This window comes from Takifugu flavidus, chromosome 1, assembly GCF_003711565.1.
Source record: "Takifugu flavidus isolate HTHZ2018 chromosome 1, ASM371156v2, whole genome shotgun sequence".
Taxonomy (NCBI): domain Eukaryota; kingdom Metazoa; phylum Chordata; class Actinopteri; order Tetraodontiformes; family Tetraodontidae; genus Takifugu; species Takifugu flavidus.
The window spans coordinates 6273189-6300147 of NC_079520.1; the positions used below are offsets into that span (position 1 = coordinate 6273189).

A 26959-nucleotide genomic window follows, 5' to 3' on the forward strand; every position below is an offset into this window, starting at 1 on the left:
AGTCATTAAATTGCTCAACTATATATTTTTTTAAAAAGCAAATGAGAAATGATGGAGAATATTTCGTGTCGGAACAAGACAGAGCTTGATAGAGTCGCGCGCTGATTATTAATAAATACTTCCGCTAATTAACTGTGCGCGGTGTCTCGCGGGACTGCTGCTTTCGCGTTCCCGCCTCAAAAAACCTCTTTTTGAACTTAAATTTCCTTAAAATTTCCTTACGACGTATTCTGAAGCGGCGTCTGGTTGACAAAACAAAATAACCTTTATTTTGATATTGGCTAAAGTTGCTGACGTCAGCCCACGTGACACCTATACCGGAAGTCAATGTGTGCGTGTGTGTGAGTGGATGGGGGGGCTGTCATCGATGTCAGTCGAGGCAAGGTTGCTTTTCTCCCCGCTCCGTCCGCCAAACTGCCCGCACATTCGATGCAACCGCAGTGTCCGTTTGCGGTTTAGGCAATCTGTCGTTCGAAGCTGCGCTGATGGAGTGTCGCGTCCTGTCCATTCAGAGTCATGTTGTCAGGGGATACGTCGGAAACAAGTCGGCAACGTTCCCGCTGCAGGTAGGAGCCAGGCGGAGTCGAGATGGATGTGGTTCAGCAAGGACAAGGACAGGAATGGCGCAAAGCTGCGAATAAACAGCAATAAATATTTCCGTTATGGCCCCAGATGGCCCTTAATGTTACTGGATCAGGTTCATTTGCCACGTCTAGCGGACTGGTTTGCCTTTGGTTACGCAACGGAGTAAGACTGGAAATAATTATAATAGTTGAGTCAGACAACTGACTTAATCCATGCAGGATTTTAGAAGGAAAATGGGCCACAAGTTTTCAGTGACTATTTAAATTCAGCCAGTCATCGACATGAGTGGCTCCAACTCAAGTTGCAGAGTTGCCTTAGTTCAACAACAACCTGTTCATCACCAACATTGTACTGCAGCCGGATGTGATTATTCCTCGTTTGAACAGATCTCTCTGCCTCTTCTTGCTCCTCAGGTGCTGGGTTTTGAGGTGGACTCCATCAACTCTGTGCAATTCTCAAATCACACAGGTTGGTTGAGAACATTGGGAACCCACTGTTGTTATCAGCATTGTGGAGTTTTACCATGACGTCCTTTCCCACCACATGGTAACACTCAAAAGCCCAGACAGAATTCACAGGACTGACAAAACAGTGCAGCAAAGGATGATTGTGTTTCCTGAGGTCACGGTTGCACCTTGAATGATTCATAACAATGAATGCTGATGAAAATATGCTAAATGATGATTTAATAGTTCTTTGGAGAGATTAACATCTGCTCCATGCTCTTGAACTTTGACTGGCTATAATAGAATATGTAATATGTGACTCAGTAGATTGGACTCTGGTATCTCTTGCCATTCCTATACTGTGTCCTGTGATTGTTGGCCACCAAACAGAAAAGATAAAATGCATGTAAAAACAGCGGAGGGGCGGACTCAATAAACGGGTTTTGATCTGTGCTCTTGTGAAATGTTGCCTGGATATAGCGGGACTGGGGAAAAGTGCCTTGCCCCGTGACGGAACACTGTGTTTTCTCTATCTGAAACATGTTATGGAAACTCCTGCAGAGGGGATGGGATCATAATCTGGAGTTGCTGCTGCCAGAGCATGTGAAGAATGCAGGGGCGGGAAATGTCTCACTCGGACCAACATCAACATCTGTGAGCGCAGCCTGGTCAGAACGGACGTTTGCTTCTATTGCTGTTAAAACGCTTATTATGATAACTGGAAGTGTTGCCCCCCCCCCCCCCCCCCCCCCCCTAATCTGTCCAAGCACACCCATATGGTCCTGTGGTCTCAGGATCTGCTTTCGGCTCTGTGTAAACGCTTGAGTGTCCCTGTGAGCAGTATCCTCGGCTGTGTTTGTGTGTTCAGCCATTTGCAGTCAGAACAGCTTGTGGGGGTTTATTCTATCGCTCCTAATGGTGACGGGGGGCTTAGGAAAGGGGGAAGCTGGCAGCCGGAATACAGACACCCCATTCAGTCCGTGCGGAGGCCCCACGGGGCCCTGGAGACCTCAGCAGACGATGGTGGGAGTAGAGGACGAGCTCGGAGGATTCTGTCGGTTGAGGGGCATAAAAGTGATATTGTATCTTTCTGCTTACGTCACAGGTGGCGTTTGCGTGCGTGGCGGCGCCGCGTATCATTTATCATCTGGTTTTCCCTCCTATCATGTCCAACTCCAGGTTACGCCCACTGGAAAGGCCAAGTGCTGACGGCCGAGGAGCTGCAGGTTCTGTACGAGGGCATAAAGCTCAACCAGGTGAACCGCTATGACTACATTCTCACAGGTGAGTGCAGTGTGGCGTCCGATACACGAGGGCGTAGACAAAGCTTCAGGTGACCCGGTCTGTCCATCCATCACCAAGGTTACAGCAGGGACAACTCCTTCCTGGAGATGGTGGTTGACATCATTCTGGAGCTGAAGAAGACCAATCCCAGCCTGGTGTACGGTGAGTTTGCATTCTCGCTCCCCGCTCTGTGGAAAACGTCGCTGTTTAGTGTGTAAACTGGGAGTTTTACCAGTAGCATAAAAGCAACATCGAGACTAATGAAGTGCAGCAAATTGCATGACATTTTAATTAGCAGGAGCTTCGCAAATAAGAGTTCACGAGGAGAACGAGCGCCACGTCTCTCAGCGATGGCGTGATAATGGCCTCTAATGGACCGCAGAACGTCCCACACATTCATTCATTAAAGGATGGGATTATTTATCATTTCTGTACTGAGTTTTTATGCGTTATTACCAACAACCTCCAAAGTTTAATTTAGAGTTTTCTGTTCCACAGTGTGTGATCCAGTCATGGGTGACCATGGCGTTATGGTGAGAGCTGCATCATTCCCTGCACATCACTGAGACGCACAGAGAGCAGCGCTGTTGCTGGATCCTGATGGGGGAAATTCACGCCATGCGTTCCAGAGGAAGCCGCGACGCGGCCCACGAGAAATGATGCCTTCTCTGTCTGTTTCAGTATGTTCCGGAGAACCTGCTGCCTGTTTACCAGGAGAAAATAGTGCCTTTGTCCGACATCCTCACACCCAACCAGTTTGAAGCAGAGTGAGTGCGGCGTCCAGCATCTGCACTGTGATGGTGGAGAAAGGAGCATCCCAGTAAAGTAACTGGCTTCTCCCTGATGTTTACAGGCTGTTAACTGGGAGGAAAATCAAGACAGAGGAGGATGCGTTCGAGGTGACTGTCCTTTATGACTGTGTTGTATCGGTTTTATAAGCACTGAAAGACAGTTTAAGGATCCCTCCTCTTTACTGCTCAGGTGATGGAGCTGCTTCATAAAATGGGTCCTGGAACTGTGGTCCTCACTAGTACAGACCTTCCCTCCAAGCAGGGGGACAAGTTCCTAGTGGCCCTGGGCAGCCAGAAGACGGGTATGTTAGTCCGGCTGTCGGCACAATGCGGGTTGACGCGTTCCTCCAGTGCAGCTCAACTGTGTGTCGTCCTCGTAGTCAAACCCGATGGGAGCAAAACCAGTCAGAAAATCTGCATGGACATCCCCAAGGTGGACGCTGTGTTTGTGGGGACGGGAGACCTGTTTGCCGCCATGCTGCTGGCCTGGACTCACCATCACCCCACAGACCTGAAGGTCAGCGACACGTCTGGCGTAGATTTTGCTAATGTTGCTACGCGTTTGCTAATGCTAACATCTGCCGCCGACAGGCTGCCTGTGAGAAGACTGTTTCTGTCATGCACCATGTCATTAAGAGGACCATCAATTACGCCAATGGTGGGTTTGTTTTGGTCTCCTTGGAAAACTAGCTTAGCTACCTTTAGTTTAGCTATTTTAAAGGTTGTAAAAAGAAAGACAGGCCTCAATAAAACACCAGTGAACTTTAAACAGGCACTTTTACCAGTTCCACAAACTGATATTTATCACCTTCTTCCTGTCAGATGTGGCTGGTCCTGGGAAAAAGCCCAGTCCTGCACAGCTGGAGCTGAGGATGGTTCAGAGCAAAGCGGACATCGAGAATCCCGCCATCGCCGTGGCGGTGAGGGTTTTAGAGTGAAAACAGGCTGTGAGGAGGCTTCCTGGGGTCTCTGCCGTCCACACACACATCCACTGCTGCGTGTTTCTGCCCTGTGAAAGAGTCTCTGAGGTCTTCACAGCCAGAACCGGCAGCAGTTCTTTTTATATTTTCAGTAACCTATCAGAGAAGCACTGCCAAGACGGATAGACTGCACGCGTAGGGATCCACCATTATCAAACTTTAAAGCGTACTCCGAACATAAACTATGAAATATTCAGCTTCATTTCAGTAGAAGTCAAATTAAAAAGAAAATCTGCAACACATGCGTGAAGGTGGTGAGTGTATGAACATCGTCAGTACCTTAAAGTGTGTAGATCAAAAGACGTTTTCAACACGTCAAAGTAGCATAGCGCTAACGCAAATTAGATCCACTGATATTCTCAGGTGAGAATATTTAATATGATGTCACGAGTATTCTGGTACATAATTCAACATGTATGAAAACATTTATTGTACTCCCATAATAGCACGTTATGGGCTGTTTTTAAAGCGTAACAACTGTTTCCATGCAGCTCAGACGCATCGTGAGTAATGTGATGTTAAGGTAACTGTCACACATCTTATGCAGTTTAATCAATAATCATGGTAGTTGATGTCTGACGTTCCCTGAATCGTGTCACGTAATAGCTCAGTGATTATCATCTCAAATTGAGGTAATTGCAACGATTGTTTTTTTTAACTAAATTTACTAATGCTCATTGTTGTTTCCCTTTTAAATGTTGCCATATCAGAACAGAAGCGACGCACGCTGTTCATCAGCCTTAACTGAAATAAAATGAATGGTTTTAAATGCTTTTTTTGTGTATCTGTACCAATGTAATAACATCCTCATAATGTTAGAAATTGCCAAACTTGAGCTGCTGCTCTCATGGAGTAGCGTAAAAGAAGAATAAATTTTTATCTTTTACTGAACCTGTGTGGTGGGTGATGATCAAATCAATTCATTCTGATGATTAAGCTCATGTAATTAGAAGCCGGATGTAATTAACATGTAAAGAGGTTGGCCCTACAGGAGAGTCAGTGGGTTCTCACTGCACTGTGTGGCCAGAAACAGGTGATGTCTCAGTTCAGCCAACACTAATCCACAGACTAGCCAGCATTAACCCAGATAAGCAGACAGGCTCACGGGGTCTGCAGCCTGGCGTCACGGACAGAGGTATGGAGAGAGCCGAGCAGCCGTGAGATCTGCAGAAACTACGTCTCCTGAAACAGAAGCAGCATCCTGTCGGGCTCACTGGGATGTTATCGGACTCTGAAAACATCCCTAACGCCTCGAAACATTAGAGGGGGGAAAAAAAGGAAGGTCGCTGCAGTTCCCGAGAAGCACCAGCAGGGGGGTGCTAAAGGTGATCGAAATTGAGCCTACTTAAAATCAATTACAAACTGATTCACATTAACCGGTTGTGGTTGAGAGCAATAAAAAAAATATGGGCATAATTGAATTGATTATATCATTATTTTATTTGAATTAAAAGTCCAAACCATTGGCCAGTTTCCGGGGAGTGACTTGATTCCGTCTGCCTTTTATCATTTCTATTTGATGTAAACCGGCAATTTGCATTTAAGGCTGCAAGGAAAATACGTGTACTTCATTAAACAGCAAATAAAACTGGATCATCCTCATAAAAGCGTCGCGTTTTTCTGAGATCTGCTCAATATCTGACGGAACTGTAACAACATTCACCAGTATTATTTAATACATGCCGCAGCGGTAAATGTGCCGGCTGCAGGTGCACGCTGTCCAAGTTAATGTGCATCTCGATCTTTTTTGTTGTTGTTTTTGTTTGGGACGGTGAGCGAAGGCTCAGACCGGATGTTGGTATTCTATCCTCAGATGGGCTTTGAGGAAATGTGGGGCTTTAACCGACAAACAATAGCGCTCCTGCAGCCCATATTAGCTTGAGTCTATCCCGACACTATCCCGAGTCGGAAAGGGGGACAAGTGAGACCAGCTCCTGAACAGAGGCGTTTGGGGTGCCCGCTTGCACAGACAGCGGAAACAGAAGCGTGCGAGAGCCTCGACCGACTTGCCGATCATTTTCAGGTAAGCCCGGAGCACCGTTGCCGAGGCGGACCGTTAGCGTTAGCGGGCAGGCTAGCAGGACATGCCGCTAGCATGTGACTGCGCTCGGTGACGTTTCACGGATAACAAGCGGAGCGCCCAGTGGCATTTATGGGATTGGAAATGTACGCTCCCCCGGCACGTCCGAATGCAATTGTGCACCCACTGATGTCATGTAGAGTTTTGGTGGACGTCCTGAGCCGCGCTAGCGTTAGCTAACGCATCGCTCCACTCTTGTCCTTGTGCCTGACTGACACAGACGTCACGTTTAGCCTCCTGTCAGCTAGCGGGCACCGCTTTAGTGTGCGGGCGTCCCTTCCACTCCAGAACATGCAACTCCATGCGAGCAATTATTAAACTGCGTTTAGTTAATCAGTCCTAATAAACGGCTTGTTTTGCCAACGCATCGGGGTTCATTCTCTCGTGCGTTCTTGCGCACGGGCCACGATTCAAGAGCAAATTGTGCAATAAAGGCAGAACGCCTGGCACAGAGATTACACGTCAAAGTGTCCGCGTTTCATTCATGTGAAATGCGCCATTACGCTGCGAGCACTCTGCGTCTCGCCGTGCGTCAAACGCGCCGGCTCCTGCGCACGCTGTCACACCACGAATCAGGAGGTTACTCTGGTTCACGCGAGGCTGCTGCGCTCCCCGCTAACTTGTGTCCTCGGAGACTCACCGTGTTCAGCCCGGCGCAGAGTGGCAGGTAAAATGATTGCATTTATTGCCCCCCCGTCGTTGTTCTTGCTGTGATGCTGTGACTCTTCGTGGGTATTTAACGGAGGCAGATGTGGTGTCTAAATCCCCCCCAGCTGGTGGTCCATCGACAAAGACATCGGCTGCCTGACATACCTGAGAAGCGGTAAACTCAGTATAGTTCAGTCCAAAGCGTCTGGCTGCAGCAGCCCGTGTGTGTGTGTGTGTGTGTGTGTCCACTTGCAGACTGATCCAGACTTGTTGGTGAAGATGTGATGAAGAGGAGTGTTGATTTTTTTTCAGCTGCCATCTATGAGAGAGGATGATAATAATCCTGGCTTCCTCTGACTGGCTGCAGTCCCTGATAACCATTTTCTAAATGCCTCATCAGTGTTTACATGTCAAAGATGATTAAACTCAAGGCCTCAGGACCTGAGAACGTGTTTTAAATTAAATTTAACAGTGTCATTGTGTCGTGCTGTTGAATTTCAAAGTCCAGTGACTCGTTGGCGTGGAGGGAACTCTTAATCAGTAACTATCTCCTGCTCTGTAGCAATCTCAAGATAACGTGTTTGAGTAGATGGTGTGTGTGCGTGTGTGTGTTCCCTCCATTAAATAGACTAACAACCTGTCCGAGGTGTCTTCCCACCTCTCGCCCAGTGGCCGTCGACCCCTCTGTGACCCTCATAACAGGTTTTGAATGGTGGAACAAAAGGGTTGAGGACTCCTGTGAGGTCTGGTGTGACTGGAAGTGGTGCAACTTCACCAGAGCTGTTTGAATCAAGAGCCTTTGTGTTAAAAGATTGGTGTTTTATACTTGTGCTAACTGCACACCACTGCTTTGGCGCGTGCTCGCCTGTGCTGTTGCACGTGTTAAGCAGCGAAGCCCAAATTATTTGCATTCACTAGCAAGGTGGGAGCAGTTTGGCTGGTCCAGGAAAATTCAGGAAAGGCCAATCCAGTTATATGAGGGCTCCAATCCAGCCGGGTTTTCCTTTCTACCAGCTAGTCAACGGCTTAAGACTTCAGGTGTGTGTTTATCTACCTGGTAGTTCAGAAATCCCGGCTGGATCACGGCCCCTGTAGGACTGGATTAGCCCTCCCTAGGGGTCCTCACAAATATATATCTACAGAGGTCCCAACCGGGCTCCAAGATCCTGTTAGTGCGTCGCTGCCTGAGGAGAAACTCCTGTTTGTTTACTGACAAACACAACAGTGTTTACATCTGACCCGGCAGCGGACACCTTCTTCTGCTTCGTCCACTCATTTCCAAGAGAAAAAAGAAAATTCTCAATGTTTAAAGTGGATTTGACACACGGCAGCAGCAGCAAGAAAAGGCCAGTTTTGGTGTTTTCTTATAAAACAACTTTGGTTGCCGTGGAAACGTTGGTATTCAACAGAGTTCCGTGCGCAGAAACAGCCCTAAGAACGCCTCTAAAGCCTCGCGAGCGTGCTTGTTTGGCATGAATGACCTTCATTGTCCCGCCATCACAGTCGGTTTACTTGTCCCTATATTTGGCATCAGTGCCCACAGGTGAGGCTTTGGGATTGTACTCTGACCTTTGACCCGTTTGCTTCGGAGAACCTCTGCATTTATTTCCGCGTCTCTCAGCCGGTCCTAACCGTGTCTGACGTCACCTCTGGGGAAGCTTTTGTTTCCAGTCCTCTTCTTCGTCCTCAGTTCACCAACTGAGTCACGGCCAAATATTGAGGGGCAAAAATGAACCGCTGACCTACTGCAGCCCACCACTAGGGGGCGGTACGCATCTTTTAGCCTTGTAATCCGACTTCTTGTCTGCGTAACAGATGCCGTCCTGTGAAATCCACCCTGCTGAGGAGGAGCCCGCTCCTCTTCTTGGGTAATGAACTGTGACATATCCAGGGTGCCCATGTCCTGCTAATCAGACCTAATCTGATCCAGAGGATTAGAGGATGGGAATATGTGTAAATCGCTGCCTCCGGTACATACGTGCAGGACTGGGAGCAGAAGGGAGCCATCTTTCCCCTCTGTCCGCCTGGCGTTCTCGACTGGGGTTGAGGTGGAATCGACGGGGGGCCTTTTTGGAGGTTTCTTCCTCTTTGTAATTTTTGATTTGCTTTCGGGCCTCTTGTGCTGATTAGACAGTTCTGACGGAACCTGTCGGCGCTCTTGCTGTCATCGTCATCATAATCTGTGTGGATTATCATGCCTGAGAGGCCAGTCAGCCCGTGACGGTCCTCCGCTGCACACAGGTCTTCTCCTTTCCTTTTATTTCTGGCTTTGGATTGGTGAGAAACCAGCAGCCAAAATGCTGAACCAGAGCGCTGTGATGATCTTCACTGGCATCTGCGGAGCCCTGGTGCTCATGGCAATGGCCTACTATGTCTACTGGTAAGTCGAGTGTGAGAGAAGCAGCGCTGGGCTAAAACTTGGGCATAAATCTGCCAAATCAGAGTCTCGACCAATGTGAGCTCCTGTCATGTGACCAGCACATGTATTTAGGTGATGTCACGATATAAGTTTAACCTGTTATTTGAGACGGTTGGTGGAAATGCTCACTTGTTTTTTTGTAGAGGCAGCTGCCCGACTTTAAGCAGCTTTGACACACTCGCTGTCTCTAATCTTTTCTCACCGCCGTGTTCAGACACTGGAACACCCCCACACATAGAAAAGATGACCTCAGTGTGTTCTTCACACCGCCAAATATGACCGACGTGTGAAGTGTCCATACACTCATGAGCTTCACTCATCTGTCGGACCACCACAGCCCTCATTTCCTGTGCTTTCTCTGGTCATTGTAAGGAATATTTAACTAGAAATTTGAAGCAGATCAAGTTGATCTGGTTTGTCCAGATCATTTTACATTGCATTAATCCTCTTGAACTTCAAATTAAAGGTCTTTCAGCCTGCAGCTTTTATTTTGTAGGAGCCCGTACAGCGTGAGTCTGCTGATTCTGATGGCCTGTGAGTTTTTATGATGGTTACAAACCACCAAGTTGTTCTCTGTGTTGGCCTGTTTCCATTTATTTGCAGCAGTTAACGCCACCTTAAATGTGAACAAGTCCATTTCTTTATTTTATAGATGTCATTGTTTCATTCAAGATGATCTCAAAAGAATAAAATAGAGATGGTGGCCATGGTAACCAGGGTGAAATGTGCTATCTGCTGCTGTGAATGGCGACTTCCCATTAAAAGTGTGGGGTTTTGTTGACTGTCTCCATTAATTTGCTGTGAAGTCAGTTGACTGAAGAGAATGTGGGGGTGAATGAGAGCAAAGTTCACAGCGTGTCCACGGTTCTGTCTGAACAACACAAGTGATTTAAGGTGGTTTCGTTGCTCTTTGACTCAAAACTCTTGAACCGCTGACACGTGTAGGCTTATCAAGGATGGCAGCATTTCATATTCATACTCGTGACTTCCTGTGGTGAAGGTTTCTCAGTAGACCGCCGGAGTCCATCCCGTTTATAAATACACACCAGTAAAATCAGATTAAGTCGTTTTTGCAGATTCTCTTTAAGGCTTCACTGACATTGTGCTGATTTCTAGAGTGCAACGTTTGCCCCAGTTCCTCCGTCCCACAGAGAACAAAGGTCACCTGTGTAACATAAGCTGTGTGTGCTTGGACCTGTCAGGCGATTGGTGACACCTGCCTCATGATATTTCAGCGGGTGTGTCCTGACAGAAGAGAGTTAAATGCACTTTTCTGCTCATTTGAGATCTGGGTCTACTTCCATTCTCAATCAGGACTTTAAAAAAGAATCGCAAACTCATAAAGATCCTTTTTCAACTCGGGGCAGACTGTTCATGTTCTGCTTGCTCTTCTGCCTCCTCCAGGTCCGTAGTTCTGGCCGAAGGACCGTGTAAACGCGGCTTATAAAAGAATCCACCGTGGTAAGAAACGCTGCATTATTTGCCTTCCGTCCATCATTGGCGTGCTCGCTCTCATTTCCACTTCCTGGCTGCGTCGCTGCTCTCTCCTCAGGTTGGTCGTAGTGTATAGTGGAGCCTCCTCAGCTCTCCAGGCTCCGCTGCCATGGCTCTGCTGGCCTACCTGAAGAGCCTGTTCATCCTGCAGCTGCTGATGGGCTTCGTGTTTGTGGTCAGCGGCCTCATCATAAACTTCATTCAGCTGTGCACGTGCGTCCTCTGGCCCATCAACAAGCAGCTCTACCGCAGAATCAACTGCAGGCTCTCCTACTCGCTCTGGAGCCGTGAGTACACGTTGGTGTTGTTGTTTTTGCATTATCTACACGTAATTGTCAAGATGCACCTGAGGAAAGAGGACAGCCGGTGGAGGAGGTGGCGTAATGGGACTTGTGCTCGTCGGCTGCTGATCCATCCAGCCCCAGCAGGCGGCCCCACTGGGAGCAGCAGCATAAACAGACATTAAATATGCAGACGAAACGGGGAAACAAACCAGATTCTTGTATATAAATCCCTGTGATGAGAATTAGAAGGCTATTCTGGTTGTGTAGCTCTTATTTCCAGTTAAATGGAGGATGGAGCGTTGTCACTGCAGCATCCAAACTGTGGTTTTAACCCTGCAGAGCTGGTGATGATGCTGGAATGGTGGTCAGGCACCGATTGCACCCTATACACCGACCAAGCCACGGCAGACATGTTTGGCAAGGAGCACGTGATCATCATCCTCAACCACAATTTTGAGATCGACTTCCTGTGTGGCTGGACCATCTGTGAAAGATTTGGCGTCCTCGGAGTGAGTTCTAGCTAACGGGCCAGATACAGCATCAGCATGAGTTACTTTAGATCTTCATGTTGCTGAAAATGATTTTTGCCCCATGATTAGAAAGTTTCGCCCCGTGTCTTTTTCTAGAGTTCAAAAGTGCTAGCCAAGCACGAGCTGCTGAAGGTCCCTCTGATTGGCTGGACCTGGTACTTCCTGGAAATAGTCTTTTGCAAGCGAAGATGGGAGGAAGACCGGAATACTGTCTTCACGGGACTGAAAAGACTCCAAGACTATCCCGAATGTATGTGGGTAAGTAAAGGTCAGGCGCGCCACATTCGTCCATTTCTGGAGTCTCACATCAGAGACAGAGAGTGGAAAAATTGATGAATAAGACCAGAAACAGCATCCTGGCCTTTGGCCGGCTTTCCTCTGAAGTATTTGTTCCCAGAGTTGATAAACGCACCAGCTGATTCTGCAGCAGCTGTGTTTGAAACCGATCAGCAGGAGCGCTCTTGTTTATTATGTCCTGGCAAACTCCATGAACTGGTCTCTCCACAAACAGACCGGAGACACACATATCCTACTTTGGGAGGTTGTTCTGTTAAAGGGATTAAAATAAATTAGTTCTCAGACACTCCTGTGTGTCTTTTGGTTTATTAAAGCACATTGTGGTCCAGATTTTCTAAGAAACTCTTCAAGATGTCCAAATGAGCTGGAATGGCTCAGCAGCTGATTTAATTACTCTTCTACTCAGACATTAGGTCAGTCCTGATCACATGACTGCCTGCAGGAAAACACTCCTGAGTATCTTTCAGCTGATCTCATATTAGCATTATGGTCCATTGGAGTTATGAGTGATTTATTTTGGCGTGTGAGCTTGGATGTGGGGTCATCTCTGACCTTTCTGATTGGGCCTCAACACTCTTCTTTGACCTCCACAGTTTCTGCTGTATTGTGAGGGAACTCGCTTTACAGAGAAGAAGCATCAGATCAGTATGCAGGTTGCAGAGAGTAAAGGTCTCCCCCAGCTCAAATACCACCTGCTGCCCAGAACCAAAGGATTCACCACCACGATGCAGTGTCTGAAGGGCACAGGTACACAGACACTCAGGCCTAAGCACTCTCCGCATGAGTGCCCACATTTAATGAGGTTTTATTTTGTTTTACAGTAAAAGCCGTTTATGATGTGACTCTCAACTTTAAAGACAACCAAACTCCCACTCTGCTGGGCATCGTTAATGGGAAGAAATACAAAGCCGACATGAGTGTGAGGTCAGTGGTCATACTTTAAACTCTTTTTTTGGGTCTTAATCCACCTAGTAATGAATTGTGCTTTAAGCTGAGCGGAGTCATGAACTCTTCCATCATCCTGCCAGTTGTATTTCTTGTGCTAGAACAGTGAAGCAGTGAGAGCACATTATAAAAATATAAACACCAGATGATGGTTCTATATGGTTCAGAGACTAATTCTCCAACTGCAGGGGTCAGTTTTGAGCTACAGTGACCTCTGGCGGTAAGCGTGGGGAACCGCAATACAAGCGATTCTTTATGGCAGATAAACAATCATGTCAATAATTCTGTTATGGCTCGAGACAGATAAATGTTAACATTTGTAGTTTCTTTGTTTGCTTAAATTTCACCTGTATGTTTGTGCAACCAGGCGTTTTCCTGTGGAGGACATTCCAGATGATGAGCAAGAGTGTGCTAAGTGGCTGCACAAGCTCTACCAGGAGAAGGTAACCTAAACAAAGATTTGAGATCTTGATTGTTTTATTTATAGCTTTATTTCTTGATTCATTTCCTACCTTTCTGTCATCTCAGGATGCCTTACAGGAAATGTACAACAAGGAAGGCAAGTTTCCCGGACCTATAGTGATTCCGCGTCGCAGGCCATGGACGCTGCTCAACTTCCTGTTCTGGGCCAGCCTGCTGCTGTCACCTCTGATTAAATTCGCCTACGGTGTTGCCATCAGTGGCTCCCCGCTCCTCATCATTGGTTTTATTATCTTCCTGGTTATAGGTAGGCAACCCTTTCACTGTCACTTTAATGATGACGCCCTGGCGTACCACGGCTCAGTCTTTTTTTCCTCTCTGTTTTGTTGTCTCTGCAGCTTCTATAGCAATCCGACGCCTCATTGGGGTCACTGAGGTGAAGAAAACCGGTTCGAGTTATGGCAACCAGGAGGCCAAGAAAGCAAACTGAAGCATGTCGCCCCTCCCTCTCCGTGTACGTCGGGATCCTGCAGGTCACCGAGCAGAATCTCATCCAAACACACCTTCGTTCCCCTGCACCCGTCGAGTCAGTCGGCAGCTTTGGAGGAGGAAAGAACAGAGTTAGAAACATAAATGGCACTAGAGAGAGCAAGCATGAAAATCTGGGGGTCACACAGCTCTCTGTTGGAGATGCGGTGTCATGTCCTTAATCCAAGCAGGGATCCGCCCCCCCTCCACATTAATTCCTGGTTGCACCCACGATCAAATCTGCACCTGTCAGAGGTCACATGAGCCCATCCCTCCTCTGAGCTCCCCACCTCCACTTCCTGTCTCCTCTCATCAACCACTCAGGAAGTGGCACTCTTTATATTTTTGATCTGTCGCAAATTCAGGGGCATTCATTTTCCTGTTTTTCACAAAATAGGACTCATTACGGGAGCCAGTGCCTTGAGGCCCAGCCTGGTTTTCTTTATCAGAAGTGATCAATTCTCCCAAATCATAAGCACGTCACATCTATCAGGACAATTGTTTTTAGAGTCCACCATCACCATGCTAACATGGATAACTTGAATATCATCTATAATGATACATCAATAAAATCCTTAACTCGTAGTGAAACACTGATCTTCCCCCCATCTTCGCACCACTTTCACCTGCCATTTAAATACATATTTTTATTTAACTGGCTAGCAGTAGGATAGAGCTTGACCACAAATACACGCAGGACTGGTGTCCCCAGTCTAGATCTAAGCACGCCCATCACTGCTCGACGGGTTTCCGTTCCAGATAAAGAGTGGCGTCTTCTCTTGCCCGCCACAAACCGTCCCTGTTGTGAGAAACCCCGAAATCACCAGAAATATATTTCAAACAGTGTCCCAGACATTTAGGCGATACTTTTAGCACACTGTAGCCATTAAGTCCAGCTGCAGTTTGGACTGCTTGCGTTTATTCTACTACCTCTTCCGTCACGTGTCCAGGCTTTTCTCAGCTCTTTGGTCATGACTCCATTTGACAATGCCCCTTGGAAGTGGTGGAAGTCGCGTCATGTGGTCAAGCACTACCGTATTTGCTCTCTGGGGGAAAGAGGAGAGATGGGGGAGTTGAAAACTACAGCACGTCGTGACTGTGACGACGCGCTGGCAGGTTCATCCGTTGTGTTCATAATTGTTAGCCTGTTATGCTGCGTAGCGTAGACTGTGTCATGTCAGTTTAACCTTTGCCTTAAATCAAGCTTGCTCAGGCAAGGGACTGCTTGTTTGCCACCCCTTTAAAACAGCTCGCACCTTTTTTCTGTTCCGTTCGTCATCACGCACTGGAGACACGCAGCGCCGTCTGTTCGCTCCATGTTATCACAGAATCAAAGATCGTTTATTTCAAATGCACAGAGATGGCTTGTGCAGTTCACCTGTGTATCGTTGCACATTTGCTGCTTCAGAACAGGAGTCCTGCAGGTTTTTCATCTCTCCCCTCCCCCCACATGTAGCTTTTGTTTTGTCTTTTGCTTTGAGGTCTTTTGGGCATTGTTGTTCCTCTGCAGCTGCATCTTGTGAGTTCCCAAATGTAGACAGTTTTTCATGCAAGCCTTAATAGTCCCTATTTTTTATTTAATTTTAATGTGAAAAGCTGACTGAGTCCTGGCTGTAGAGCAGGGTTGAAAACTGAAGGGTTTCCTCCAGTAGAACCAGCAGGTTGCTGGGATTAGTTGCCAAGTAGCTTCCTCTATTTGACATTAATAAAGGAGATTGAATATTGGATAAACTCTGATCAATGATCGAAACGCTCTGCTCATATCAGTTTTTACGCGATGACTAGGATAATTTTGAATTCTTGTTTATCTTCACACCTGACAGATACAATAAAGTGCAACCTTTTCTGTTCACATATGTGGAAAAACCTTTTATTTCAAAGTTCTCTCCATCAAGCAGCCTCACACATTAAAAGAACCGTTTGCCTCCAAATTCAAGTCGGTCAAACGTTTCTGTGGCATCGAGTTTTAAAGCAACTGCAGACAAAGTTCAGAAAGTCAAAATATTGAAATCAAAATTAAAAAGTCATTTTGTTGTTTCAGTCCTCTTCTACTACAGTTGTTTATTCATGATGAGAATGTGACAAAACTTGCACCACTTCTGCTGTGAAGCTCCAGAAAATGATTTATTTTTCTTTTAAATGTCCTTTTTATACAGGAAAAATTGTTAGAAAATTTAACAATAACTTAGCGACACTTGAGCTTTGATTTTTGTTTGTTCAATATTAAAGGATTTAATCACAAAGCAGTTCTTACTCCTGATTTTTTTTAAATCTGAGTAGTTGTCATTCGGCTTGATACCTGCAGGCGGCGCTGTAGCCATGCTGCATGTTCCATCCATCTGCCTGTAAGCTTCCTTTCATTTCATAACCATCCATTAGCACATAGAAACATGAAGATGCATCATTTATATGGACACTTTTCAGTTTTAAACCCACTACAGCAACATTAGTTAAATTGTAAATAAAAGAATGTCATTTTAAGAGACAGAATCATGGAATGAAACGTCTGGAAGAGCGCTTGGATACAGATGTGACCTTTTTGTGTGTGTGTGTATTTTGGGTTCATAATGCGCATGCAAACAAACGGCCAGTCAGAGTGCAGTTTAAATTCTGCCTCATCGTTCAGGTTTGGAGCTGTAAATACCTCAATGTTGCCTCTGCTCAAACTGACCCCGGGAACAGCAGGAACACTTCTGGGGGCTTCTTTCTAGTTTCTGTCTGCATGAGGTGAACCGAGTTAATTCTAACTCAGGGACTTTTACTGACTGGAGATCCAGAGGGTGTGAGACGGAGTCTGAGTCCCAACCTTTAAAATAGGAATAATAAAGGTTTTCTGAAGTGGCAAAAGTGTGTGATTCTTGCTCTCTTTAGCTGTTTTCTTTACCACATTTAAGCAGAGATTCTTGTCAAATATGGACCAAGCACAGAACCTTGTGGTATACCCAGGGCTGGGGATCTGCTACACTTGTTGGCCCTTATAACCACATTCTATACATTTTTTTCTAATTTTTAACCTTGGAGTAACCCATCCCTTAGTGCTATAATTTAGTGCGTTTAGTCGGTATCTGCAGGATCGTCCTCGGTGTTCCGTCAGGGCTAATCATTTCACCACCATTGGGTTCCTATCATTTTGTTGCTATATATTTAATATTTATCTATATTATATAACAGATCTTATACTGTATATATTTAAATAAACGTGCAGGGTCTGAAATCAACCGAATCAGCATGAAGTTTACTTAATTTGAACATTCGTTGTTGAAAGTTCGGATGAAGCATGGCCTTATGGGATGTCAATGTCGAGGTGGCTACGTCATCCTGCGGTTCCACGTGTGCGGAATCCAGATCGCTCATGCTCGACGTTAAATTTGAGTGAAATAATCAGAACATTTAAGGGAAAAAGGAAGGACTAACACACTGCTGACCGAAGGACAAAGTGTGCATAGTTGACAGATTCGGTTAATTAAACGGCGTCAGCCCCAAACCGAGGCTATCTGTTAGCAACAGCGGCGGGAAAACAAAGCACCAACAAACAAAAGAACTTGAAACAAGTGTTGATGGTGACCGGGGTGGAGATCCTCATCAACCTGGACTGGCATGACGTCAGCACTGCGGACGGTAAGACGGCTTTTCTTCAGGAGCCTCGCGCTCATTGTTCCTTTCGGGGTCATTTACGTGTGTTTGGGCGCAGATTTGTTCATACTGTGCATTTGTTCATACTGGCCATATTGTGTGTGTGTGTGTGTGTGTGTGTGTGGTGTGTGTGTGTGTGTGTGTGTGTGTGTGTGTGTGTGTGTGTGTGTGTGTGTGTGTGACGGGATTCTCTTTGCGTGCTCTTTCGTCATTTCCCTGCTGTGTTTTGCCCGCGAGTGCAATTAGTGTTGCGTTCACGGGCCCTAGGCTGCAAACGCAGGGTAATTTTTTTTATCCCAGTCTGTCAGTGTTTACCGCCTTTATATGTGGGGAGTTCATAATTACATGCTTAAGTCTAATTCTGTTGAAATAGAATACAACAAACCCAAAGCAGTTCATTTAAATTCAAATATAATATAAAGTACAACATGTATTTGATACAGAACCATGATTTTTTTATTTAAAAAAATTAAACATTTTAAAATGACAATAAAACAAACTAAAAACCTACCCTTTGCTCCCATCTTAATTTTGCAACACAATATATGTTCATACTTTTCTCCAGTTGTGGTCATGTGATTTAATTTCATGTTGTTCTTCGTGTTCATGACTATTGTTTAATGGCTTACTTTTCGCTTAATGTGGACACTTTAAAACTCACAGCCTGCAGACACAATATGCACTTATGATTGAATGAGTTTCTGCCGAAAGATGTCACAGTGCAACAATAAACAAAACAAATGTGCATTTAAAGTGTTTAATCCGGTTGAACAAATTATAAAACGACAGGAAAAATGCCTGTTGATGGAAAACAAACACATTAACACACATGTTGCAACACAACAGCAGATTCATGAAAGAATGAATGAACCAGAGTTCAGGAGGAAAAAAAGCCTCATTTTCTGCTCATGTAACCTGCGATTTTGCACCGTACTTTCTGCAGTTTAAATCCATAGATTATGGGATTAACAAGTGGAGGGAAAATCACAAATTTGATACCGATCAGGTTAATGACGCTGTTGGGCAGATTATTGGAGCCGAACCGCGTGAACATCAGATCAAACACGATCACAAAGAGAAAAATGATTAGAGATACCAAGTGTGGAATGCACGTTTGTACAAACTTGACCCTGTCCTCTTTGGATTTAGTGCACGTTATGGCAAGGTGAATGTAGGTCCAAATGATGAAAAACCCGTGGAATACATAAATCAGAGTGGTGGCATGGGAGATAATGTTATTGGCCAGGGTGTTGGATTCAGAGCAGGCCAGTTCGTAGATGACCCAGTTCACACAGAAGAGTTTCTGAATTTTCGAGCCGCACAGGTTCAGTGTCGAGGTCAGAAAAATACTCAGAGAGAAAATGCAGAGGGGCAGGAGCCAGGAGGAGCACACCAGCACGGAGATCCTCCTTCTGGTCATGAAGGAGTGGTACTGCAGTGGCTGACATATGGCCAGATATCTGTCGTAGGCCATGACGGCCAGGATGGACATCTCGCAGCAAGCAAAGGAGTACATGACAAAAGCCTGCAACAGGCAGCCCTCATATGAGATTTCATGGGAGAAGGACAGGAGATCAAAGAGGAATTTAGGGTAGAATCCTGAGGCCCCGTAAAGGCCGTTGATGCAGAAGCTGCAGAGAAAGATGTACATGGGCTCATGCAGGTTTTCATCGAGGAAGATGATTGCGATGAGGGAGATGTTGACAAACAGAACCACGCAGTAATATAGAAAAGTGACTGAGAAGATGGCGATTCTGTAATTCATGGTCTCATTTAGCCCAGAGAGAGTGAAAATCCGGACAGCAGAGGCGTTATCCATCATCAGAGCTGCAAAATCTGTGTGCGCATCGTTAAGGTAGATGTTCTGGTACAGATCCCCACCACCACCAGCTGCCTCCCTTCGCTCAACTTTGATTCTATTTAAAACAGTACTGACGCTGACGACATTACAGTTCCGCTCCCATCATTGGTCCAGCAACATTTGTGCAGAGGGAATAAACACAACAACATGGATTTTTTTTTTTAAATGGATCATTAGTGTGTTTTCTGTAAATTTCAAATGTAAAATTTCCCATGATCCTTTGTAAATGTAGACTGACTGTCTGAACATGAAGAATTTCAGTTTATCTCACATTTATATTGCAGTCAGTGAGAAGTTAAAGTAGGTTAAAGGTGTTTAATTGCAGGAAACTCTCATGCACAGGCAGAAAGTGCTGAATGTTGACACGGCTTCTACATTCCTGGAATCTCTCATTACCTCCCTTCTTGGTCATGAAACCAGATCTACAGGAGTGGGGCCCAAATGTCTCTGAGTGGCTCAAAGTAGCCGGCGGCCGTGTGCAAGAAGACTGACTGAATGAAGATGGGTGTGAGGGACAACCCTGGCAGAGCAAGAGGGCTGAATGAGCGATAGATAATTGTCAAACTAAAACCACTGGTGTGACGGTCATGGGTGTGATTGGATTTCTTTGCAGCAGAAATCTGGAGTTGAAGGCTTCATTTTCAGCCAGACAAAAGACCTTTTTGTTCCCATTGTCTCTGTTGTCTGTACACCTGAAAAGCACTTTCTTTGTGCCTGAAATGGAGGTTTTATGAATGTTACCTGGATCCCTGGGGCCACTTCTCACCAAGAGTGAACAGATGCCTCAGTGTCATTTAACACTCTCTGACCCCGAGACTGCATCTGAAAGAGGAATCCTCCTGTAAGAAAGCAGAAATGCCAGTTTCTATTGTGCCATTAAAGAACAAAAAATTGTTCTTGTTGTCTTGAGATTCTGTCCATCTACATTCAGAAAACTTTATATAAAGAAAGAAACTAATTTAATTTGGATGGCAAACCTCATTTTAGAAGGAAAAAACAGGCCATTTAATACAAATACCAGTCTGCATGCAATGATGTTAAAAGATATACAAACAGCTCTTTTATTTGTTTCATGATAATTTATTTAAACTTTTCTATTTCTATGTCTGTGTAGATTCTCTATTTCTATGCTGTTTCTGCTGCCAATTTTCTTTTTATTACATTACATAATTTTTAACCAGCTAAATAAGCTAAATAAAGCAAACAACAATAGCAGGCAGTATTTCTTAATCCTCATCCTGTTTGGCGGAAACAAAGTGATGGCAGCATCATGCTGTGGGGCTGTTTTTTCATCAGCTGGGATAAGGAGGCTGGTCAGGTTTGATGGGGGGAAAGCTGGATAGACCAAACTACAGGAGACAGAGTCCTCAGGACGTTGGACTGGGCTGAAGGGTCACCTAACACCAAGGCAATGACCTTAAACATACAACTGCTGTAGCCCAGCTACTTCAAGGTTTGACATATTGAGCAGTCAGAGATTGTCTTCTGCCTTCCATGTGCATTTTCATCCACACAACTGCTGCTCTTCTTCGGACCATTCTCTGTCTTCCCCAGAGATGGGTGTGTGTGAAAATCCCAGTAGATCAGTAGTTTTTGACATACTGAGGTGAGCCTGTCTGGCACTAACAACCACGATCTGCCGTAGGAAGGAAGACAGCAGCTTTCTGAGTTGTCTGTCCTTTGGTCTCTGTTGCTGGGTATTAATCAGGATTATTTTCACCTGATCAGACCTCGAGAACCACCAGCTCATGCTTTATTAACATTTCAGTAACTTATAATCATCACTAACCACAGATTTCACATCTCATTTTTTAGTGATTTAGTGATTTTTTAGTGATTTAGTTTTTTTTTTTTAAATTAGTAATAGTTTTCAAGGACTGAGAAGAGAATGTTTAGGATCATAGTGGTAGTCTGTGTGCAGATCTCAATGATGAACTTTTCATTGTCTCCTAAAGATCACTCTGAAGGTCAGGGGCAGTGCTCCTCTCCTTCCTCCTCAACATCTGCAGGTCTAAAAGTGCCACTTTATATTGCACGGCTGTAGGTTGCACACTTAAGTAAATAATGTTGCAGTAACAACATTATTTACTTCAAACATATAAAGGAAAATCATGCCATGGAATAAAATCACAACACAAGGTTATTTAAGACTGTGTATTCAAATGTCAAAACTGTAGCTTTCAATCAAACATGCCATGATTCTATTTTTATATACATACATGTTTGGTCCACAAAAAATATTGTATTCTTCTTCTGATTTTTTGCAATTTAAACCCATAAATTAAAGGATTAAGTATTGGAGGAATGAGGATAAACTGTATTGCAATAAAGTTCTGGACGCTTTCCGGTAAATTTTTGGTTCCAAATCTCATGTACAGCAAATCAAAAAGCATACATATGACCATAGTAAGCAAGCACAACAAATGTGGTAGACATGTCTGCATAAATTTAGTCCTGCTTTCTTTTGACCCTAAGCATTTCTGGATAAGATACACATAAGACCAAACAACAGCACTGAAATGGCAAAAATAAAAGATGTAATTAATATATGCAAGGACTGCATTTGCTATAGAGGCAGAACAAGATAATTTAGCAATCATATAAGTCACACAGTAAATCCTTTGGATGTGTGAGCCACATAATCTGTACCTTGATGTTGTTATTGTGTTAAAAAACAACGAGCAAAATGGAATGAGCCAAGTGATAAAGATGAGCAGAGAAACTCTCTGAGGATTCATCACAGAATGATACGCCAGAGGTCGACATATAGCCACATATCTGTCATAGGCCATCAGCACTAAAATGGAAAAATCAGCACAAGCTGACGAGTGCAACACAAAAGCCTGCAGCAGACACCCCACATAAGAGATGACGTGAGAGGTCGACAGAATATCTATCAGAAATTTTGGGTAAAAACCTGTCGTCCCATAAAGTCCGTTAATGCAGAGGTTGCAGAGAAAGATATACATGGGTTCATGAAGACTTTTATCCACAATAATTGTCAAAATAACCGTCAGATTTACCTGCAAAATCACACAGTAGTACAGAAAAGTGAAGACAAACAGAGTTATTTTGTAGTTTGTTATCCCACCTAACCCCGACAGTGTAAACATGTTAACTACTGAGGTATTATCTGTCATAATAACAGGACATTTACAAAGTCTATTATATTCAACCTTGAGGCTGCTGATCACCCCAGATCTAAGCAGTGAACATGTCACTTTATATACCTTTGAGGCTGTGGCACGACATAGTAAACATGGAAATTCAAACAACCAGCCCTGTGTGTTTGTGGGTGTGTATCCACAGGGCACACAGAAGAAACTCATCAATGAAGACACGGAAATGCAAACAACAAAACTGTAATAATGCAAAACTGCATAATAACATTAATAATTCAGTGACTACCACCTCTGTGTCTGCCCTTTTTCCACCAACATTTTTAACAATTTTACGAGCAACTTATTTACCCTGGTAACAGGTGGTTTGTGTTTCCTCCACACCTCAATTTTGGAAACTTTACTCATGCCGATGACGTGTTGGGGATTGGTAGGGTGCTCTAGCCTTCTGTGACTGTTATGGTCGGCTATTCTTCCGTAGACTCTGTCAACTCAGAGTCCCACTGAAGTTCTTTCCTGCGCCTGGACCTTGTTGACCATCCGCTTGTAGTTGTGTTTCTCCTTTTGTTCCTTCTTCAATGTAAAGTTTGTAAAATTGAAGTAGTTTGCAGCTGCACATTGTCATAAAGATGGGTGCTGTATGAGAATGTGGAATGCTGCAATCATACTTCACTGATCAGCTTCTTCAGCACAATGGGCCAGATTCACGAAACGTTCTTACGAACAAATTTGTTCTTAAATCCCACTTACGAACATTTTACGAAGATTGTGGCATTCACCAATTTCTTCTTATCCTGGATTTATGCGTAGGTAAGAACAAATCCTACGAACACTCAGGAGTACTCTTACGCACATTTCAGTGGCGACATGTTGGCATGGTTGTGTTTTCTTCTCTTGTGGAGTTCAATAAAATTCAATATTACAATGATAATTATGTCATATTTATTTATTTCCTATTTTTGGTGATTCACAGAGAATTTTAAAATTACGTAAATGTGCCAATGACTTAACATTAATCAACCAAATTGGAAACCATGCCAAAACTGTCTTTTTATTTGATTTTATCTTGATTTATTTTATTAGGGGAGCGAGGATATGCCCTGGTTGTTGACACCACTGACCACCTAACCCTCAGACTCACCAATTTTATTCAATCAGATGCATGCGCGCAGTCGCTCCACCATTGAACGCACCATCGGCATGTTAAAGGGGCGCTGGATGTGTTTGGACACAGAGCCACAACCCCGTGAGGATGTGCGTCCTGACGCAATGTTGGGGCCTAGACTGCAGGCACGCGGTTCACGTTCGAGCGCGATTAATTGCCCGTTTGTGAATAAAATGCATTATTGTCACAATCCGAGCACAGCTTTTACACGTTTATTTTTTTTACATTCTTATTTTTTTTACATTCTCGTTGATTTCTTTAAGCGTGTTGGCTATAGTCATCAGGGTTGAGGCAATTTTATCAAGCGTGTTAGCCATCCTTTCTTGATTGTTCAACACGGCGTCAGAAATCAGGCGTGGAGAGGCAAGCTTTGGGCATTTTGCTGCTTTTTGCTCTCTCTACAGGGTCCTGCTGCAGTTCCTTTTATGGGCATTAGTGGGCGGTGACTTATGCTAATCGTATGTTAATTAGACTCACCTGGCACGCGCTTTCAACTTACGAACAGATGGCATTCATCAATCAATCAAAAGAACACAGCTGCGAACAATTCTGGGGCTTACGAACGCGTTGATGAATCTGACGTAGGGTTTTCTTAAAAAACTTCTTAATAACAACTTAAGAAAGAATCTAAGAAGATTCTTAAGAACATATTGGTGAATCTGGCCCAATGTCTCTGTAGATTCTCAATCATTCAGGTCATAGTTATCCAAGTAAGATCTCTGCATCAACTGGACTTGTTAGGGTGTGGTACTTGTATTTGAAGCCCCAGCTGGCTCCTGGTTGCCATGGCAATGGTAATTTAAGCATTTAGGGTTTTGTACAAAAAGGATAAAAGAAGATTGTAAGATTTTTATTAGTCAGAATTGGGTGGGAAAGATGATGTGTCAAAAGTGTAGCGTCATTAAGGCTCTATGGTGCATATTCCATTACAAGGAGCACGATTGCAACATACAATGCAGCAATGTTCACGATGGGGATTCCATGTGGTGGGATGGAAAAATGTGAACAATGGGCCAGATTCACCAATATGTTCTTAAGAATCTTCTTAGATTCTTTCTTAAGTTGTTCTTAAGAAGTTTCTTAAGAAAACCCTACGTCGGATTCATCAACGCGTTCGTAAGCCCCAGAATTGTTCGCAGCTGTGTTCTTAGATTGATGAATGCCATCTGTTCGTAAGTTGAAAGCGCGTGCCAGGTGAGTCTAATTAACATACGATTAGCATAAGTCACCGCCCACTAATGCCCATAAAAGGAACTGCAGCAGGACCCTGTAGAGAGAGCAAAAAGCAGCAAAATGCCCAAGGCTTGCCTCTCCACGCCTGATTTCTGATGCCGTGTTGAACAATCAAGAAAGGATGGCTAACACGCTTGATAAAATTGCCTCAACCCTGATGACTATAGCCAACACGCTTAAAGAAATCAACGAGAATGTAAAAAAAATAAGAATGTAAAAAAAAAAAAAAAAAAAAACGTGTAAAAGCTGTGCTCGGATTGTGACAATAATGCATTTTATTCACAAACGGGCAATTAATCGTGCTCGAACGTGAACCGCGTGCCTGCAGTCTGGCCCCTTCATTGCGTCAGGACACACATCCTCACGGGGTTGTGGCTCTGTGTCCAAGCACATCCAGCTCCCCTTTAACATGCCGATGGTGCGTTCAATGGTGGAGCGACTGCGCGCATGCATCTGATTGAATAAAACTCCTGTGGAGTCTGAGGGTTGGTCAGTGGTGTCAACAACCAGGGCATATCCTCGATCCCCTAATAAAATAAATCAAGATAAAATCAAATAAAAAGACAGTTTTGGCATGGTTTCCAATTTGGTTGATTAATGTTAAGTCATTGGCACATTTACGTAATTGTAAAATTCTCCATAAATCACCAAAAATAGGAAATAAACAAATAAATATGACAGAATTATCATTGTAATATTGAATTTTATTGAACTGCACAAGAGAAGAAAACACAACCATGCCAACATGTCGGCACTGAAATGTGTGTAAGAGTACTCCTGAGTGTTCGTAGGATTTGTTCTTACCAACGCATAAATCCAGGATAAGAAGAAATTGGTGAATGCCACAATCTTCGTAAAATGTTCGTAAGTGGGATTTAAGAACAAATTTGTTCGTGAGAACGTTTCGTGAATCTGGCCCATTGTTCACCACCTGAGAAACTAGCATTTGGCACAATTCCCCGAGTAAACTATTGCAACTCAGGCAGACACTGAGCCAACTGACAAATTGAGATTTTGCAGATATATTTTTGTTAATATGAATATATTATTATTCTAGGAAGTATGCATACTTAAATGGAAATAATTTACCGTATTTTCATGACTATAAGGCGCATCTAAAACGCTGAGATTTTCTCAAATATCGATGGTGCGCCTTATAATATGGAGCGCCTTGTGTGTGGACTGAGTTCCAAAATCTGCTGTGCGCCTTTGGTGGGTGCACTACGGTAAACTCTCTGCCCATCGATTAGCAGCACACCTATGCGTAAGGACCCCCTAAAATGGAACCGGTCAAGCGCCACGCGTATGAGGCTTACTTTAAACTGCAGGCCATCGAATATGCGGCTGAAAATGGCAATCGAGCAGCTGCAAGACATTTTAATGTAAATGAGTCCATGGTCAGAAAGTGGAGAAAACAAAAAAGTGAATGAATTGAGGAAGATGAAGCTGAGTTTCCATGGGAACAAAGCAAGGTGGCCCAAGCTGGAAGGCCGAATGGGACAGTTGGTTGTGGTACAGCGAACAACTGGAAGGGGCGTCTCTACTGTCACCATTTGACAACAGGCCAAAGCGATTGCTGAAGGAATGGACATTGAGCACTTCCAAGGAGGTCCGTCTTGGTGTTTTTGCTTTATGAGGAGGCGGCATTTCTCCATACGCGCAAGGACAACTGTTGCGCAGCGGTTGCCCACGGATTACCAGGAGAGGGCGGCCATCTTCCGCACCTACTGCTGTGACAAGATAACCGCGTCCAGCCACATCTATGAGGCAGCGGCGGGCAAGTTATGCCACCATATGCGGGTGGATTGTAGACGCATGGGCTATGATACCGTCTTCATGTATTGTAAGAGCTTTCACAAAAGCCGGCATCAACGATGAAGTGGAACTCGGTGAGTCTGATTCAGATGATGAAGAAGAGGAATTCAGGATGTTGGACATTGAAATAGCAGCTGTTTAATTCCAAAACGGAAGATGAAAACTTTGATGGTTTTGTGGCGGAAGAATGAATATTTTGTTCAATAAATGTGTTGAAACTGACTGTTTTACTTCCGTTGTCATTTTTTACTGTGTGTTTTAGCATGCGCCTAAAAATACGGTGCGCCTTATGTATGTGTTAAATACAGATATAGCACCCGTAACTGAGACTGCGCCTTTTATTACAGTGCACCTTATGGTTGTGAAAATACGGTATATGGTCACTCAGATCAAGACTTGTTC

At 44.5% G+C, this 26959-nt stretch overlaps 4 protein-coding genes and 1 long non-coding RNA gene across 10 annotated transcripts; 3 read left to right on the forward strand and 2 right to left on the reverse strand.

The window, feature by feature from the left end:
* The first annotated feature begins 312 nt into the window (after nucleotides 1-312).
* LOC130540020 (pyridoxal kinase-like) lies at nucleotides 313-4977 on the forward strand. Of its 3 annotated transcripts, none has more exons than XM_057058864.1 (11): nucleotides 313-566; nucleotides 999-1053; nucleotides 2211-2315; nucleotides 2394-2477; nucleotides 2814-2848; nucleotides 2997-3082; nucleotides 3169-3214; nucleotides 3297-3408; nucleotides 3487-3623; nucleotides 3698-3764; nucleotides 3929-4977. In XM_057058864.1, exons 1-11 carry the CDS (start codon nucleotides 486-488, stop codon nucleotides 4042-4044), a joined length of 924 nt encoding a protein of 307 aa, XP_056914844.1. In that variant the 5' UTR covers nucleotides 313-485; the 3' UTR covers nucleotides 4045-4977. The 3 variants fall into 3 exon arrangements, with proteins under 3 accessions (XP_056914844.1, XP_056914841.1, XP_056914852.1); XM_057058861.1 differs by having other exon boundaries at nucleotides 472-566; nucleotides 999-1699; nucleotides 2137-2315; XM_057058872.1 differs by lacking the exons at nucleotides 313-566; nucleotides 999-1053 and adding an exon at nucleotides 1642-1685 and having other exon boundaries at nucleotides 2137-2315.
* Nucleotides 4978-5768: 791 nt separating this feature from the next.
* On the forward strand, nucleotides 5769-15977 carry agpat3 (1-acylglycerol-3-phosphate O-acyltransferase 3). Of its 4 annotated transcripts, none has more exons than XM_057058822.1 (10): nucleotides 5769-6109; nucleotides 10638-10694; nucleotides 10786-11014; nucleotides 11351-11520; nucleotides 11638-11799; nucleotides 12432-12585; nucleotides 12660-12762; nucleotides 13151-13226; nucleotides 13312-13510; nucleotides 13602-15977. In XM_057058822.1, exons 3-10 carry the CDS (start codon nucleotides 10837-10839, stop codon nucleotides 13691-13693), a joined length of 1134 nt encoding a protein of 377 aa, XP_056914802.1. In that variant the 5' UTR covers nucleotides 5769-6109; nucleotides 10638-10694; nucleotides 10786-10836; the 3' UTR covers nucleotides 13694-15977. The 4 variants fall into 4 exon arrangements, with proteins under 4 accessions (XP_056914802.1, XP_056914820.1, XP_056914829.1 ...); XM_057058840.1 differs by lacking the exon at nucleotides 5769-6109 and adding an exon at nucleotides 6642-6833; XM_057058849.1 differs by lacking the exon at nucleotides 5769-6109 and adding an exon at nucleotides 6965-6989.
* Nucleotides 15978-17023: 1046 nt separating this feature from the next.
* LOC130532450 (uncharacterized) lies at nucleotides 17024-20121 on the forward strand. The gene is made up of 2 exons (XR_008952328.1): nucleotides 17024-17349; nucleotides 19646-20121. It is a non-coding gene; the product is annotated as an uncharacterized LOC130532450 (long non-coding RNA).
* LOC130532401 (olfactory receptor 5F1-like) lies at nucleotides 18133-19186 on the reverse strand. Its single transcript, XM_057045058.1, has one exon. The coding sequence runs from the start codon at nucleotides 19184-19186 to the stop codon at nucleotides 18260-18262; it is 927 nt and encodes a 308-aa protein (XP_056901038.1). The 3' UTR covers nucleotides 18133-18259.
* Nucleotides 20122-21315: 1194 nt separating the features above from the next.
* Nucleotides 21316-22365, reverse strand: LOC130532395 (putative gustatory receptor clone PTE01). Its single transcript, XM_057045045.1, has one exon. The coding sequence runs from the start codon at nucleotides 22363-22365 to the stop codon at nucleotides 21433-21435; it is 933 nt and encodes a 310-aa protein (XP_056901025.1). The 3' UTR covers nucleotides 21316-21432.
* Nucleotides 22366-26959: the final 4594 nt, after the last annotated feature.

Bases quoted from the DNA above. Each gene is read 5' to 3' on its own strand.
- agpat3 (XM_057058822.1), top strand. From the start codon at position 10,837: ATGGCTCTGCTGGCCTACCTGAAGAGCCTGTTCATCCTGCAGCTGCTG. The intron at 12,586-12,659 runs GTACACAGACAC...TTTGTTTTACAG, and splicing joins GCAGTGTCTGAAGGGCACAG to TAAAAGCCGTTTATGATGTG. The intron at 12,763-13,150 runs GTCAGTGGTCAT...TTGTGCAACCAG, and splicing joins AAAGCCGACATGAGTGTGAG to GCGTTTTCCTGTGGAGGACA.
- LOC130532401 (XM_057045058.1), bottom strand. From the start codon at position 19,186: ATGATGGATAACGCCTCTGCTGTCCGGATTTTCACTCTCTCTGGGCTA.
- LOC130540020 (XM_057058861.1), top strand. From the start codon at position 1,572: ATGTTATGGAAACTCCTGCAGAGGGGATGGGATCATAATCTGGAGTTG. The intron at 2,478-2,813 runs GTGAGTTTGCAT...TCTGTTCCACAG, and splicing joins CAATCCCAGCCTGGTGTACG to TGTGTGATCCAGTCATGGGT. The intron at 3,765-3,928 runs GTGGGTTTGTTT...TCTTCCTGTCAG, and splicing joins GACCATCAATTACGCCAATG to ATGTGGCTGGTCCTGGGAAA.
- LOC130532395 (XM_057045045.1), bottom strand. From the start codon at position 22,365: ATGACAGATAATACCTCAGTAGTTAACATGTTTACACTGTCGGGGTTA.